This window comes from Hyperolius riggenbachi, chromosome 1 (genome assembly GCF_040937935.1).
Source record: "Hyperolius riggenbachi isolate aHypRig1 chromosome 1, aHypRig1.pri, whole genome shotgun sequence".
NCBI classification, from domain to species: domain Eukaryota; kingdom Metazoa; phylum Chordata; class Amphibia; order Anura; family Hyperoliidae; genus Hyperolius; species Hyperolius riggenbachi.
The window spans coordinates 181,772,052-181,790,273 of NC_090646.1; the positions used below are offsets into that span (position 1 = coordinate 181,772,052).

The following is an 18,222-nucleotide window of genomic DNA, read 5'->3' on the forward strand; positions in this document are numbered from 1 at the left end:
CTAGGGTCACCTAACAAGCTGAAAACACAATGGAAAATTTGGCCAAATACTTCTGCAAACAAAACGTGTTAAAGTTTTGCAAATATGTGCGGTTTTATTAAAGCCTGCACCCGGCAAACATCTTCACCATGTCCACCTTCTACAAAACCACTCGCTCTCTACTAACTGCACCTGAACCACTATGACGGAAGCCATGTCACCATCGTGAATTTATTGCATAAACCAAAAAAAATGACCTATAGATCATAAGATGTTCTGCAATAATTTTAAGTAAATATTTGATGTTTTGTGCATTATACAATGAGCGAGAATTCCAAATATGCCAACAACATTTGTAATCTATATTCTAAACATATTGCTGCATATCTGCTTGATGTTTGCAAACATTATACCCAAAGAAGCTTCAAACTGGAAACCTTTTTGTGCTTCACAGTGTTTCTCAACATTTTATTGGTATGTACCCCTTTTGAAAGCCTGTGCTCACTAAGTGCCCCTGGCTTGGTAAAGATCACCTCAAGTACCCCATGACAAAGATCTATTTAATCGTAGTACATTCAAATTTGTTTTAAACACTTTCCATCCATTTACTATTACTTTTAATTAGCTAGTAGTAGCAGTAGGGTATTGTACCGTTAGCCATCAGTAAAAGCAAGAAGTTTTAAATCAGGATGATACCATTTATTGTCTAACTAAAAAGCATAAGAATAAGCAAGCTTTAGGCTTTGCATCCTTCGTCGGATTTAAGCCCTACGAAGGCTGAAAAGCCGAAAGCTTGCTTATTCTTATTCTTTTAGTTAGCCAATAAATGGTATCATCCTGATTGAAAACTTGTTGCTTTTAATTAGCTAAAATACCAATCTGGTGTTGTTTATATAGGATTTATCATGTTCTAAAACTCTTAATTTGTTATACTTAATTATATAAAGCCCAAGTACCCCCGGAGCCATCAGAAGTATCTGGGGTACCAGTACCACACAATGAGAACCGAGTTTCTAGAAGAGGTTTTGCCATCTTACTGAGAAAATTATTTGGCTTTACTAAGGTAAAATAATGCAGTATACCCAGACACCTACTGTACCGGCAACCCACTAAGGGCTCAGCCACACTATAAGCGCTTCATAACAGATAAGCTCTAATCAATCACAAGTGCTCAGAAAAGCGCTTATAGTGTGGCTGAGCCCTAAGAGCACATTCACACTAGAAATTGCTAAACGCAATCGCAAACGCTGAGCGATTTTCTGGAGTTTTCCAGCGTTTTTTCTTAGAGATTTTCCAGTGATTTTTCACTGTACAGAAAGCATTTTTTCAGCGATTAGCGTTTTGCGATTTCTAGTTTAATAAGCTGTGTCTGTCTTCCATAAACAGGAAATGACATCTGCACAGGAAAAAGGTGTTTTGTGGGTAAAACTGCAAGATTTGATGGAGAAAAATTGCTGGAAATACTCTGTTGATTATGAACAGGCCGGCGCTTCCAGAGCGATTTACCAGCGCTCCCATACTTAACATTGAAACGCCAATCGTTTAGAATATGCTGCAGGCAGCGCGTTTGCATTTCAGCAAATCGCTTAGATGATAACACTTCCATGAGATTTCGATTTATTCACGATTTTTTTTCCCAAACCAAGCTTTAGCTGTGGCGGGCTCCGTCAGAAAAATTTGCCGTGCATTCGCACTGCATTTCAGGCAATGCACATTTATAAAGCCTGAAGCCCTCTATGATGAACCCTCGGCTGAAAGTGAACAAAATAAATTGAGTTTTACTCACCTGGGGCTTACCTCAGCCCCCTGCAGCTGATCTGTGCCCACGACGAGTCGCTCTGATGCTCCGAGACCCGCCGGCGGCCACTTCCGGTTTCGCTGTCAGGACCCGTCAGGCTGGGAAGGCGGCCGTTTCTACGCGTTCCCAGCCAAACTAGCACCCCTATGCGGCCATATGGCCGCATAGGGGTGCTATTTTGGCTGGGAACACGTAGAAACGGCCACCTTCCCAGCCTGACGGGTCCTGACAGCGAAATCGGAAGTGGCCGCCGGCGGGTCTCGGAGCATCAGAGCGACTCGTCGTGGGCACAGATCAGCTGCAGGGGGCTGAGGTAAGCCCCAGGTGAGTAAAACTCAATTTATTTTGTTCACTTAAGTGTGTGTGCAGTAGTACTAATGTGCGGCGTACGGGACTCTTACGAGCCGGGCAGCGGGGGGCGGATCCGCAGAAGCAGTGCATATTCATGATTGCTAATGAGCCGGGCGGCGGGGGCGAATCCAGTCCGGAGCGGCACACACAGCTTCACCAATCATTGGATAGCTATGGTATGACGGCAGCGGTAGGCGGAGCTATATAGAGCGCACAGCTTCGCCTACCGCCTCCGTCATTCCATTGCTTTCCAGCGATTGGAGAAGCCCTGTGCCGCTCTGGACTGGACTCGCCCCCCACCCCCCCCGGCTCATTACCATATGAAATATGCACTACGGCGTCTCTCTTCGGCGCGCAGCGGTAGGCGGACCTTGCGGCCAAGCACGGGCACAGCGGGCACTAAAAACCGAAAACCGCCGGATACTGACGGTCCCCAGATCGTCTTTACAGGAATCGCGGTTTCGGTTTAAAACCGGAAAATCGTGCAGCCCTACTTCCATATACTTATCATTGTACAAGCGTTGTTCAAAGGCTAGCGATTTTCAGGGATGATGAAATCGCTTGTAAAGCGCACAAGTGTGAATGAGCCCGAAGCCCTGGTAACAATCTGTCTTACGGACGTGCATCTTGAAGATGTGGATTCCTTAAAATCCTTGCAAAAATAAACTTAGTCGATCATGAAGAATGAGTAAGTAAACACTGGCAAACTTCAGCAATGAAGCAGGGATCAGAATGACAACCTCGAAGCTTATGGGCTTGATTCACAAAAGGGTGCTAACTTAGTTAGCACGCCTAAAGCCCTTCAGGACGCGCAAAGTTTCACGCACTAAGTTAGCGCGTGCAAAGTTTAGCGATGCGCAGTGCGCACAAAACGTTGCTCTGTGCGTCGTTTTAAGCGCACCCGGTGCGACGGTTTGATTGCACCCAGTGCAACGTTTTGCACGCAATCTATAAAAGCTTTGGGCGTGCTAACTGCTTATCACCGTAATTAGCATGCCCAAAGCTTTTAGGCATGCTGAGTTAGCACCCTTTTGTGAATCAAGCCCCTTATGGCTGAAAATATACTTAACAGAATAACTGTAGTTAAAAACAAATAAAATAAAAAAAAATGCATCCTTTAAATTCCACTGCCATCATTAAACTTAAAGGGGAACTGAAGAGAGAGGTATATGGAGGCTGCCATGTTTACTTCCTTTTAAGCAATACCAGTTGCCTGGCAGCCCTGCTGCTCCTCTGCCTCTAATACTATTAGCCATAGCCCCTGAACAAGCATGCAGCAGATCAGGTGTTTCAGACTTTGAAGTCAGATCTGACAAGACTAGCTGCATGCTTGTTTCTGGTGTTATTCAGATACTACTGCAGAGAAATAGACAAGCAGGGCTGCCAGGCAACTGGTATTGATTAAAAGGAAATAAACATGGCAGCCTCCATATACCTCTCTCTTCAGTTCCTCTTTAAAATATTTAATAATTATGAATAATAAATAATAGTAAAATAATAGCAGTCTCCTCCTCAGTTGTAATAAGCGTATTACGGCAAACCTTACCAGTCCATCTGTTAACAGCTTCTTTAGCCACCTTGTTAGATTTACCTAAAAAATAGAAAAAAAAAGTTCAACCAAAACCAGGAAAGCAAAGACTAATGAAAACCATGAATTACCCATGTTAAAGCATGCAGCTTTCAAAGGAAACATATGGTGAGAAGACTATGGAAGGTGCCATGGTGGATTTCCTTTAGGAAAGATGTAATTTGCCTGGCTGTTGTGCTGATCCTCTGCTTCAACACTTTCTGAATAACTAATACCAATTTAAAGATGCAGATTTGTCATTCTCTGCTTCAACATTTCCTAAATCATCAGTAACAGTCAAGATCAGGAATTCTCCACTTCAGCACTTTCTAGTCGGCGAGCTTTTGGAGAGGCACATCGGCACAAGACAGGGGAACGGGAGGAAACTAAGGGACTCGATTGACTGTGGAGGGTTGAAGAAGCCAGAATCTGTAATCTGTTCAGAATCTGCATCCGATTCAGTGGTCTCAATTTCAGCAGGGAGTTCATAAGTTGGGCTTGTCAACCCCTCTATACAGATACAATCAGTACAAAAGGACTCCAACTGAACTCGACCTTTTCATGGATTAATATCCCAATTTATTAATGCATTTTCAAGAAGTGGTTACACAGCAGCTGACCAGCAACGTTCCTTGAAAATGCATCAATACATTGGGATATTAATCCATGAAAGGGTTGAGTTCAGTAGAAGTGTTTTCTTTGTACTGATTGGCCATGAAAAAACCCCAGGTACAGGCAACGTCACTTTCTTCCCGTTAACAGTGCAACCACTTATGCTACCAGTAAACACGATACTGAATATTTATTAATGTTTATATATAGTAGTTCCTCTCGTTACCAATTGCCTATTTTTTCATAGTGGTGACCTCAATCTGACCCCAGTATCAGCAAATAGTCACTAAAGTGTATGAGGTTGGCCCATGTTTTTTATTGATCTTTTAAGGATACATTCACAGTGCCCATTGTGTTGTGTTCCCTGTGCCAGTAGGAACCCAACGGATTGGGACAGTGGCGCTGCTTGTTATGCTCCAGTTGCACGGTATGTTCCTATTGCGCTGGGAACAGTGAAGCATACAGTCAATTAAAAGTATGCTTCACTTTTAATTATACTGTGCATGCAGTGTGGTGTAGCGATGGCGCAACCTGTTGTGCTGCAACACTCCTGCCGCACAGGCGGTACATTGCAGTGCAGTAAGCCGCGTTACACCGCACCACTGTGAAATTGGCCTAAAAGTTACTTTTAATTGTGAGTGGGCCTAATGCTGTGCTCACATGCTAGACTTGTGACAGAGATGACAAGCAATCAGTCAGGTAGTAATAACTTTGCTTCCACATTTCCCACTAGGACCTTGATAAATGTTAGCAGAAATCCAATGAGAATCAATGGAACTAGCATTGTACTGCTCAGTGCAGTACTGCACCATCAATCCCCCATCACTCCACCCCCAGCTGCTCTGACTGAGCTTTTCTGACATGCCAGATCAACTTTGACCTGGAAGTCATACTAGCCCTGATCAAATACTGCATACATTTCTCCTGCGTTTTCTCACACAAAATGTTTTGTCATTGTAGCAAAAAATGTGTTTTTAGTACCTTTGAAATAAAAAAAAGCACTTAAAAAGTAAAATCGATCTTAAAAGACTTGTTTCCCGCCCTGGATTTTGCGTTGTTCGTAAAGGAAAACATGCAGCCACCGAGACAGTTTTCTTCTTTGAAGCAACTGTTGCAGAGAAAACTTTATTTGGAAATATCAGTCTCATGGCCCAAGGATTTGTGCACAAAATAGAGCAAGCAGTAAAGTGGAAGTTGCTTCTTCTGCAGAGAGTCATCCCCTGGCTCCACCCTTTCCACATGGAACTTATAACAGTTTCACAAAAACAATAGGGAAGATAATGATATATTTCAAACAACATGAATTGAAAAAAAAAGAAAAAAGGAAAAGAACCCCCCCTCCCTCACAATACTGCATTAAATCTCCAAATAAATGTGGGACACGTCAGGGTACCTTATTGCTTGTTCAGTTACTATAGTGGGAAAACATCTTCAGGAGAGAAAGTTATAGAATCAGAGCCCATGTGTATCATCACCATAGGTTTACAGGCAGCTTTAGGTCTGGAGGCAAATGAAATGGCATGAGACATAATATCAATTTAACTCGGAAAGTCTATTCTAGTTCTGGGTTTCAAAGCCTCTAAATTAAAAAGAGCTTATTAAAAGTGGTCAGAAGGGAGCATTACATTCAGCGTTCATGACCTTGGGCTTTTACTTCTCTATAGAAAATCTCACCATTGCGAAGAGTTATGCTTATCTTTTAAACTATAAAACAAAGCAGAAGTAATGACCCTTTGATCTTTCCTGCAGTAAAACCTTATCACAAGCTGTCTCTCACTGTTTCTTTGCCATTTAAAGGTTCACTTTAAGTGCTTCAGAAAAGAGGACTGTATTTGACCCAGAGCTCAGAGAAGCTCTTTTGCATAGAAAACTGAAGTTTTTTTTTCTTTCTGTACTGGAAAACAATATGGGGCTTGTTTCTTTGCTACTAATGTTCTACTTCTTAGCTGTACTACAGATACAATCAATTATCTCATAAATTAATTGTCACTTCAGGTTTGCTTAAGCAGCCCATACACTCAGCCGATTTTCTGGCCGACCGATCGATCGCGATCGATCGATCGATCGATCGATCGCAAATCGGTTGGCCAATCGACCGATCGACGGCCGATTTCGATCGATTTCGATGGATTTCCATCGAACTAGCAGGGTGGAAAATTTAGGTCGATCTGATGAGATTGCTTATCAGTTTGCATTGGCCTTAATGGAAATCTGATGGCAAAAAAATGCCATCAGATCGAATTTCAACAGATTTCAAACTGAAATCTATTGGAATTCTATCCTGGTAAAAAATGTTCTAAAAACGCATCAGATAGATCATCAGATGCATTTCTCATCTGTCTGCTGCCAATCTGACGAGTGTATGGGCACCTAAGGTATTATAATTGAGGATTTTGAAAACTCTGTAGAATGTAGGTTGCAATCGTTAGGTTACTTTTTCAATTATTTGTAGAATATTGGTTTACCCTTCTCCCTTTAGATAAGAAATATTGAGTTATAAAGGCTGACAGCTTACAAAGTTTTAATGTCTACAAACAGGAGTGGATTTCCAATCTGCAGAGTATTAATGGAGAAGAGATATGACATATGGCCTTGTACAGAAGCTGGCTGTCTTGATCACATGCCAGCAATAAGATGGGAATTCTATTATCTGTCAGTCCCTCCCATGATGAGATAATGATAAGATTATAGGATTACTACTCTGTGCAGTTCAGTAATATTACTGCATTGTGCTGTGTAATGATAATTTTATGAGCAACGGGCTTAAAAAGAAAGCCTGTAAAAAAAAACAAATGACAATGCATAATTTAAATTTGTCTAACACCTATGGGGGGAAAAGCCTCATTCACTGACTTGTGGACATCTCGCTGCACACTGTATATTCAGCTGACTGATTAACATATTATACAGCATAGGGACTCACTGTAATTACATCAATTATCACACATGCTTTTTATAGGCTTTATGTAGTTTTTTTTTTTTTTTTTTAACATAAGCCACATCATTTACATTTACTCCAGTGTATACTATTGATGGATATATTTACAGGAGGATTAAACGTCAGCAATGTTAACTGCAGTAATCCACACCCATCCTTTTTCTGCATACATATTTGTTCCCTGATGGACTGAAACACATTCATATTTACTGCACTGAAATAGCCCCAAACTGTAGCTGCTCCCAGCTATCACCACTCAATTGATTTCATTTGATGTCATTTAAAGGACAACTGACCTGAGAGGGATATGGAATCTGACATATCCCTCTCACTTCAGGTGTGCTTTAAAGAGAACCCGAGGTGTGTTTAAAGAATGTTATCTGCATACAGAGGCTGGATCTGCCTATACAGCCCAGCCTCTGTTGCTATCCCAAACCCCACTAAGATCCCCCTGCACTCTGCAATCCCTCATAAATCACAGCCGTGCTGTGAGGCTGTGTTTACATCTGTAGTGTCAGTCTCAGCTGCTCCCCCGCCTCCTGCATAGCTCCAGTCCCTGCCCCCGTCCCTTCCCTCCAATCAGCAGGGAGGGAAGGGATGCAGGAGGGGACTGGAGTTCTGCAGGAGGCGGGGAGAGCAGCAGACTGACACTATAGAGATAAACACAGCCAGCTCTGACAAGCTGTTTGTCAGCAGCATGGCTGTGATTTATGAGGGATTGCAGAGTGCAGGGGGACCTTAGGGGGGTTTGGGATAGCAACAGAGGCTGCACTGTATAGGCAGATCCAGCCTCTGTATGCAGATAATATTCTTCAAACCCACCTCGGGTTCTCTTTAAAGCCCTAGCTCAACCTCATGGATTTTTTTTTTGCTCAGCACAGCAGAATCCTAACATGGTCACACAAATTCTGGGTGCTCCTCCCTCTCTTTTTTCCAGGGTGCCTGTGTCCCGTGACAAACACTAGATGCCGACACAGGTGCCTGGGGAGAGGATTCAGGGAGGAGCACCCGTCGGCTATGGAGAGAAGACACAAACCAGCAGACAAGTGAGTGTAAGCTCTCTATCCACTGCCGATCAAGTGATATATCCTGTCTGGGGTTAGAAATTGATCGGACATTGACCGGACATAGTTTGCAGCATGGATTTCTAGCAGACTTGAGTAATCAAATCTGCCATATATGAATGGGAAAATCATTACATGTATGGCCACCTTTATTATGGCTGAGCTGGACAGCTGACCACAAAGATTGACCTTCAACAATACAGAGGAAGAGTGGGGTGTCTTGACACCCTGAGGAAAAAAGAGAGACAATGTCATCCCAAATGGGATAGTAGCTAATGGATAGTATATAAAATCAAAAGGAAGCTATTCACAAAGGAAGGTTGCAATACGGGTAACCAGCCACTTGTGGCAGGTGGAGACTATTATCCCAACTCCACTCAGGGTGTCCTAATGGGACTGAATAGTCGCTCTCTTAGGTCAAATATCAACTGGTTGTCACAATGGCATCCACCGTGTGACTCCAGAGGAAATCCCTCCAACCTGAATGGGATGGGAGTGTGATGCACACAATAAGGATAAGAGGTGCAAGGCTAAAATTAAATAAAACATAGAAAAATTATGTGGCTTGCCTCAAACACGACATAAGTCATAAGACATAAGTCATAAGACAATGACATCTAAATGGGAAGAGAAGCTATGGAGAGCCAGACAGCCAGGTACTTTCAGTATACACACTGCAAAACACACAGATTTGCTATGCATAGGGATTGCAATTAATTGTACTATGATATGCATTAAGAATATGAATGGCTGAATTAGTGCTTCCAGAATCAGCATCTTTAGAATTCCTGTATGGTTTGGAGTTTAGTGAACATGCCGGTACACAAGTCACCATATTGCACAGGATGAACCGCTTAATGCTCACATCTACTACACATGCATATCTCTATCACCCTGGAGCACCAGCAACTAGAAAACTAAAGACAGATCAATTAACCAAATACTGTGATCATTAATCAGCTGCCAGCTAATGGCTTTCACTTGATGCTCTTTTATATATAGAGGCCTGTTGGAGTTTGGTTGTATTTGCATGCAAATGTCTCAATTGTGAGTTTTTTGTTTTTTTTTTAAACCACACGCTAAAATAATAAACATGTGCACGGCCTTCTTGATGAATTCAAAATCAGCACAAGCCTCTGCTTCCAGAAAATAGGTGGTTTTGGAGACCTTTAGCATCCTTTCAGGTTTATGATGTGCATTTTAGTGAAACGTGAGAAATGGAAGGCTGCTTCAGAATGTGAGGGGCAAGACTGGGCAACCTCACGGCAGAACATTCTAAAGGGAAAAGAAGTTATTATGTGACTGACATAGGCTGCCCAAAGAAGAATAACTTTACAATGAGATATACAGAGCCAGCTGCAGATAATCTGTGATGATGTGGTCATAGCACCTCTTATCCTGGCACAGTGTGTGGTGTGGAGGCAGATCTGTGAATTGAGCTGTTCTGCCGGAGTAAACCTCACACAGCTGTAGTCTGCCCTGGATGCTATGCTTCTCATTTGTTAAATCCCAGGAAAGACTTCTAAAATAATCTGGCTTGTCCAAGTCCTGATTTTATACTTTGTTTCTGTACATGAATAGTATACCCTCATGTAATTACAGGCCAGCTGCGCATGTGCGATAAAGCGCAACTCGGCCAGGATACCGGGCCATACTGCAGGGGACAAGAGCCATCCGGGGAGACGGTCAGGGACTAAGCGGCCTCAAGGGGGCTTAAAGAGACTCCGTAACAAAAATTGCATCCTGTTTTTTATCATCCTACAAGTTCCAAAAGCTATTCTAATCTGTTCTGGCTTACTGCAGCACTTTCTACTATCACAGTCTCTGTAATAAATCAATGTATCTTTCCCCTGTCAGACTTGTCGGCCTGTGTCTGGAAGGCTGCCAAGTTCTTCAGTGTTGTGGTTCTGCTATGAACTCCCCCCTTCCAGGCCCCTCTATGCACACTCCCTGTGTATTATTTATTTAGGGCAGCTTCTCTCTTCTCTCTTATCTTTTACAAGCTGGATAAATCGTCCTCTGAGCTGGCTGGGCTTTCACATACTGAAGAATTACAGACAAGGGCAAAGCTGTTTGCAGGAAGAAACGAGCAGCCTGAAACTTCAGTGCTTGAGAACAGGGGGAAAGAAACACATAAATGATCTCTTGAGATTCAAAAGGAAGGCTGTATACAGCCTGCTTGTGTATGGATGTATTTTCTATGTGTGGACATACTGTACATCAACCTACTTCCTGTTTTGGTGGATATTTTGTTTGTTTATAAACAAACTTTTTAAAACTGTTTTTAACCACTTTTAATGCGTCGAGGAGCGGCGAAATTGTGTCAGAGGGTAATAGGAGATGTCCCCTAACGCACTGGTATGTTTACTTTTGTGCGATTTTAACAACAGATTCTCAGTCCCAGGTAAGTATAGAACATGAAACATCTGTCATCACACAGATTTGCTTTCCAAGTCTTAAAGAGGAGCTGTTAGCCATACTATCTCAGAAACACATAAATTAGTAGATAAATACATGCTCTATCTACATATTTATTGCGCTGTCCACATGTTGATTTCAGTGAGTTTTATATAGTAAGTAAAGAGAATTCTGTTTCTGTCAGTTGCCATTTTGGAATCTCTGTGTTTGGAGCCAATCCTGATGTCATTTCCTCCCTTACTCGGTTTCCTCTCAGCTTTCTGATTTAGTATGCTTGCATGGCTTCTTCTCAGTCTTCAAAAACTCCCACACAGCTCTGCAGTAAGGTCACAAATCATTGTATGACTTTGCAGACTTGTATGGATAAGATTTCAGCTGAGTTACTTTCTCAGCACAATAAATATTGGCCAATCAGAGAGGAAAAGAGGTGTGGGAGGGGAAACCGGGAGTGAATTAAACTTCAGCCAATCAGGCTGCATTAGTTATGTCTGAGGGCTCTTTCACACCACAGCCCTTTACTGCATTGTAACGCAAAGGCAGTTGTTTGCGTTAAACAAGGTAAAGTGAAAGTCCATAGACTTTCACTTTACCTTTCACACCCGACGCTGCGGTTCCGACGCACCTAGCAGCGTCGATCCGGGAGCCGGCGTTTTCCGTCGGGTTCAATTAATAGCTACCGCCACTGATTCCAGACGACACGCCGCAGGGCATATAACGCGTGCAGGAAATGGCTCCTGCACGTATTGATAGACGTGAAAGAGGCCTAGGGAAGAGGGGAGGAAAGTAAACAACAAAAAAATTAAAAACTGCAACTTCTCATTTGTGGAAGATGTATCAAATAAGAGCCAGGGGACCTGGCAAATGATATTCTATTAAGAAGAAAAGTGAGAGTGATTTTTAACTTTTGAATTGACTGGTTAGCATCCTTATTACTTGTTTACCAGATAAAAATAGATAACTGGTTTTTGATTTTATGCCCGACAGTTACTCTTTAAAATGAAACCGTGTCATGGACTCCAGGATTAGTTCTACGACTAGTTGTTAATCACTCAAGTTGATTTTCACTTCATGTTTGCTTTAAGGCAAAACTATTAAGCAGGCCACCTCACACATTCAAAAGTCTTGTTTGCCAGGCACCAGACTATATGTTATTTCATGTACATATACATTAGAGTTCCACTATAATCATGTGTTTACTATGTTACCTGCAAAGTGAAATGGCTCTGAATGACGTTGGTATAAACACCATTTACATAGACATTGATCACCTACACACACATCTAGCACATAGAATTATTCATAACAACCCTACGCTGTAATTAATATGAGTAATGCACAGTTTCACTTCATCTTAACGCTTCATAAAATGAGGACACACATTAATATGTGCACCTCTACATTTCATTTTTCTTTAAATAACACTTCCAATGACACAAAATAACAGTCATTAATTTAAGCCATTTACATGAAAGGATGGCATCAGGCATGGATAAGCAAGCATTACCTACATAATTCACCGGTGCACAGAAAGAAGTCAATCACCTTAATGTTAACCACTGTGCTGTAATTTTCTAAATATACTGTACACAAAAAAACCATTGACAGTGAAAGATAATACAGTAGGATATCGTTATCCATCACAGAAGGGGCTTGCCTGATGTTGGATATGTCTTATTTATGGTTGGTTTAAGGGTGCTTTCAAACTAAGGCAGCACAGTGCGGTATATTTTTTTTTTTGCAGCCCAATGAAAGTCTATGGGGCCGCTCATACCGACATGGTGCAGCACAATTCGACGTCCGCAAGGACAGATCAATGTTACCGTGTGGCGATGCAGCGACGTGCGGTCATATAAGTCTATGGCGATGCAAGGAGTTTAAAAAATTCACGCAGCGGCGTTACGGCATGCATGCGCGGAAGCATATTTTTACAAAACGCTTCCGTGCACTTCTGTATTTCTGAAACAGAAAGGGAGTACAAGCGAGTGTCACTTCCTGTTTGGCTGTAAGCCAGAAGGGGATTGCTGCATACTAACACAGTAATCCCCAATGGCATGTTTGCGATGGTGCGTTCCCTGGACGGCAGTCTGAAACCAGCCTGAGAGTTCCAGCAACCGGGGGCCTGAACATAATACAAACCTTCGTACACACATCCAAAAAGTACCGTAAATACAAAGTAGCAAACCGCTTACCAGAGCTCCCGGCACCAGTCCTCTTCACTTTTTTGCAGCTGCCTGTTGCATCTGCTCTCTACGGTTCCCCATTGCGAGCATGTGACATGATGCGTATCGGGTCACACATCAGAAGCCATGTGAGGATGCAGCAGCGCAGATGTAAAAGTAAAGATGACTGGCACCTGGAGCCAGATACTCCGGGAGCCAGATACTTACCTAAGTAGAGGGAAAGCTCTGGGTCCAAATGAGCCTTAGATCTTCTCTCCCAGTGCCTGTTCCAGCGCAGGATCCCCGTAGCAGTATTTGACTAAATTAGTCAAATAATGCTTTCTCCACCACCTAAGGCAGGCTTCGGAAGTCTTCAAGAGCCGAGTCCTCCGGAAGACGGGCCACACTATACTGCGCACGCATGAGCGGCCTTGCTTATGAGTGCATAGTATGGAGCCGCCTGTTTTCAGGAGGACTCAGCTCCCGAAGACTTCCAAATTCTTCTGTGGCGGGGGTTTCAAACAGGGAATCCTGAGCTGAACCGAGGGCATCGGGAGAGGAGAGGGAAGGCCCATTAGGACCCAAAGCCGTCCCCATCCTTATAGTAAGTATCTGGCTTTTTTTTTATCAACAACCCCCAATGACTTTAAAACTGAGGGAAGCCTGGGGCCTCTCTAAAAAGTAAGTAGCAGATTTTGAACCCGAGCTTCGGTTCGATTTAAGTGTAAGGACCGGGTAATAGAACCAAGACCTGCCCAGTAGAACCAAGCGACTTGTAAACAGCTTTTTTCCTCGGTAGCCAGGCCAGAAGAAGAGGATCCTGTGGTGAGACAGTGGAATCTGGGAAGGCTCAGGACCATCCACTTCCCAGTATTGAGGCAAGTACAGTGGAACCTTGGTTTGCAAGCATAATTTGTTCCGGAAACATGCTTGTAATCCAAAGCAGTCATATGAAAACAAATTTCCCTTTAATGATTAATGGAAACACAGGTGATTCGTTTCACAATCCAAATACAATTATAGTAAAAAAAAAAAAAGCATTTAATAAAAATGTAAACAAGACTTTCACTATAACAGAATCATTGCCATCTGTTGGCTCGCCCCAACCACTTTTTTTTGTGTGGCTTTAACAAGGAACTTATCCAGTGACAGTTACTTTTATCTACTTTTGGGCATTTCATGAAAATGTGACATTACAGTCCTTACACAATCCTGCAGCACCAAAGGGAGAAGAACTATCAGCTCAGTTGTGATGACGTGACGGATGTATGCTTTTTTTTGCTTGTATATTAAGACATTGCTTGTATACCAAGTCAAAATTTTACAAAATGTTTGCTTGTACTGTATAGCAAAGCACTCTTAACAGGGCTATGGAGTTGGAGTCGAGGTCGAAGCAATTTTGGGTACCTGGAGTCAGTAGTTTTATAAACTGAGGAGTCTGAGTCAGATGATTTTTGTACTAAATCCACAGCCCTGGTAAGTATTAGGCCAGTGGTCCTCAAACTAAGAACCGCGGGCTGAATGCGGCCCCCTGAGGCTTTTTCGCTGCCCTCCCCCAACTCACAAAATGTATTAAGGTACTTAAAGATGTGGTCTGCAGCATATAGAATAGCAGTGCTGGCACCACCTATCCACATGGAAGCCAGAAAACAGTCATTCGCTGGCTTCCAATCCAATATCACATCAGGTGACACTGCTGTTCAATTGGACAGCAGGCTGTCATCTGGGAATGCTTCACTGTCTGGTGCAAAGATGTTGTTCTGGTGCCGCGTGAATGAATGGCTGCTGCTGGGAATTTTACAGGCATGGTTGGGGGGGGGGGGTAGAAGTAATGCAAAGGGCGTGTGCGTGTAGGGGTAGATAATTTGCAGTTCATGTGACTATATATTGGGGGGGACTTTTACAAATCTGTATTCTGAACACTGATTGCTCTGCATGTGGGGATTGTGTTTCAGGCGGCTGGGAAAAGTGGTTACCAGGTGGAGGGGATGACTTGTAACAAGTATAATCACATATTTTGATCAGTACTGTGCAGGAATGTTAGGTTTACATTTGCGGAGGGGAAATGGAGGGTTGTACTGTATATTTTGCTGCAGTGATCGTGTGTTTATGGGCAAGATTATGCTGCAGGCTTTTGCAGGCCATTGGGTGACATTAAAGGAATACAGTAGGGGGGTCGGGGAAATAGGAGTTGAACTTACCAGAGGCTTCTAATGGTCCCCCGCAGACATCCTGTGCCCACACAGCCGCTCACCGATGCTCCGGCCCCGCCTCCAGTTCACTTCGGGAATTTCAGACTTTAAAGTCTGAAAACCACTGCTCCTGCTTTGCCGTTTCCTGGCTCCCGCTGATGTCACCAGGAGCTTACTGCGCAGGCACAGACCATACTAGACCTGCGCAGTACGCTCCTGGTGACATCAGCGGGAGCGAGGACACGGCTATGCAGGCGTAGTGGTTTTCAGACTTTAAAGTCTGAAATTCCAACAGTGAACCGGAGGCGGAGCTGGAGCATCGGTGAGCGGCTGTGTGGGCACAGGATGTCTGCGGGGGACCATTAGAAGCCCCGGGTAAGTTCAACTCATTTTTCCCCGACCCTTCTACAGTATTCCTTTAAGGCTCAAATACAACTTGCTAGGTTAGGGTCACAATGTCTGCACATGCCGTGTTGGGGTGCATACTATCTGCACATGCTGTTTTAATGGGCATACTATCTGTACTTGGTGTGTCGGGGGCATACTATCTGCACATGCTGTGTCGGGGGCATACTATCTGCACATGCTGTGTTGGGGGCATACTATCTGCACATGCTGTGTTGGGGGCATACTATCTGCACATGCTGTGTTGGGGGCATACTATCTGCACATGCTGTGTTGGGGGCATACTATCTGCACATGCTGTGTTGGGGGCATACTATCTGCACATGCTGTGTTGGGGGCATACTATCTGCACATGCTGTGTTGGGGGCATACTATCTGCACATGCTGTGTTGGGGGCATACTATCTGCACATGCTGTGTTGGGGGCATACTATCTGCTTTGGTTAAACTGAGGTATAAGGGTTGCACCTGTTAACAGGTAATAATTTACACAAGCTAGGTTCAAAGTAATGTTTTCCACATCTTTTTATGTATACTCCGGCTCCCCAGCAGTCTGGAGTCTGAGTCAGAGTCGGTGATTTCATAAACTGAGGAGTTGAGTCGGGTTTTACTGTATTCCAAATGTTACCCCCACCCATAACAGGTTATAGGCTACCCTAGAAGTAGTACAGAAGCACTTACGGATTTCTTCTACAACATCTGGGTCACATTCTTTGTATTTGTCCATTTCTACGCTTAGCTGGTCCCGTTGTTTTCTCAGCTGTGCAAGCTCCTCTGCCAGCTTTGATCTTTCTTCCTATAGACAGGATCTTGTACAATTACTACTTTTTATTAAAGAAAAAAAAGTTAAAATATCAAACTGCTTGTCATTTACTACTAAGATGATTACTGTGTAATAAGGCAAAACAACTCAAAGGATGCAACAACCGGATCAGTAAAAGGATCAAATTGAATTTTACTTACTGTATCCTCACGTCCACATTTTGCTTCCTCAACACTTTTCGCTAGGCTCTTCTTCTTCTGCTTTGCGTCTGTCAACTGAACAATAATATTTGTGTAAAACTTTATTTTTTTTAAAAAAAACTCTCTATCTGCTCTGAGGGAACAGAATATCCAGAAAAGTTGGCAAATTTACAGCCCAACTACACTTTCTAGGAGAAGAAAAAAAACATTTCCTTGAGAAAAATATACATTTGACTTTGTCCATCTCTCTCAGCATAACACAGATGTTTGGACTGAAGGAAATTAGTAACTGGGTGTGTTAGACGATCACCATAGGTCAATAAACAGATATTTTGGATTCCTCTGTATATCAGTATCCGCATACACTGGTCGATTTGCCATCAGATTCGACCAACAGATAGATCCCTCTCTGATCGAATCTGATCAGAGAGGGATCGTATGGCCACCTTTACTGCAAACAGATTGTGAATCGATTTCAGCCTGAAACCGATCACAATCTGTGGAGCTTGCGCTGCTGCCCCCCCCATACATTACCTGTTCGGCCGACGCGACTCCCCTGGTCCCCGCTGTCTTCTCCGCTCCGGGCTCCGGACTGTTCCTGCAGCTACTGAACTTCCTGTCCAGGGGAAGTTTAAACAGTAGAGGGCGCTCTACTGTTTAAACTTCCTGCCGGGACAGGAAGTTCTGTGTAGCTGCAGCGGTCCGGAACCCAGCGCGGAAAGAAGACAACGGGGACCAGGGGAGTCGCGCCGGTGGAACAGGTAATGTATACCCACTGTATTGCGTCGGTCGTCGGGCATTCGAACGACGCTATCGACGCACTCCCGACCCGCCGGCGATCGAGAAAAATCTTCCGCACGGATGGATCGACTGGAACGATCGATTTTGGATGGAAATCGATCGTTCTGTCAGCAGTGTGCGCGGCGATTTCACAGCCGATTCGATCACTGTGATCGAATCGGCTGTATATCGGCGGGTAAATCATTAGGTGTATGGGCCCCTGTAGTTTATCTCCCATTTATTGGACCAGTCAAACTAGAATGGAAAACTCAAGGAAGATTAATTGGGAGCTCCTCTGTGGGACAGACCAGCATGGCAATATATGGGAGAATAATGACCCAATAAGGCACACAATCAATCTCTACCGAACTGGAAAATGATCAGTAACAATGGTTCATTCTCTACAGCACTAGCCACACAATCTTGGTAAAAAGTGCACGAGCGGCTCCATGCTACTGCGCAGGCCGTGCAGCTGCACTGGTTCAAGGACGGGAGCGCGGCTACGCTATTCAACAAGCCAAATTCAACAAGAAATTACATAAATATAATTATGGTTGGATGCAATTTTTTTGTAGATGAAAAACTTTTAGATGAATCAAAAATTCTATAGTTTAGGCTACTTTCACACTGACATGGTGCATCAGACAATATAACTGCATGGAAAACTCAATGTCACTTTGTAATGGTACGTTCATATCAGCACATCAGCAGTGTGGTCCATTCGAATAACGTGAGGCATGCTGTGCAGCATTGCACCGTGTGCGCATTTACAGCTGCAAAGAAGCATGTTTTTTATGTACTGTGTGCTTTACTGCATGCACCACATCACACATGTAATGCAGGGGGGGCGACTTTTCCCATCCGTTGCGATCCTGTTTTTACAGGTTACACAATGCACCACTTGGAACCTAATTTTATGGATACTGATGAAAAGAATGGTTTATGGTCAAATACCACAAAAAAAGCCCAAATCACCACATTAGTCACTTTACAGACA

General features: G+C 43.4%; 1 protein-coding gene across 2 annotated transcripts in view; it reads right to left on the reverse strand.

Annotated features, from left to right (window-relative positions):
• Positions 1–18,222, reverse strand: part of MND1 (meiotic nuclear divisions 1) — a 101,922-nt gene that overhangs the window by 12,696 nt on the left and 71,004 nt on the right. For both annotated transcript variants that reach the window (XM_068269576.1, XM_068269567.1), the window contains exons 5-7: positions 16,446–16,520; positions 16,164–16,278; positions 3,675–3,719 (exon numbers count right to left, since the gene is read on the reverse strand). In XM_068269576.1, the coding sequence (XP_068125677.1) occupies positions 3,675–3,719; positions 16,164–16,278; positions 16,446–16,520 (235 nt within the window). The remainder of the gene's footprint in view (positions 1–3,674; positions 3,720–16,163; positions 16,279–16,445; positions 16,521–18,222) is intronic.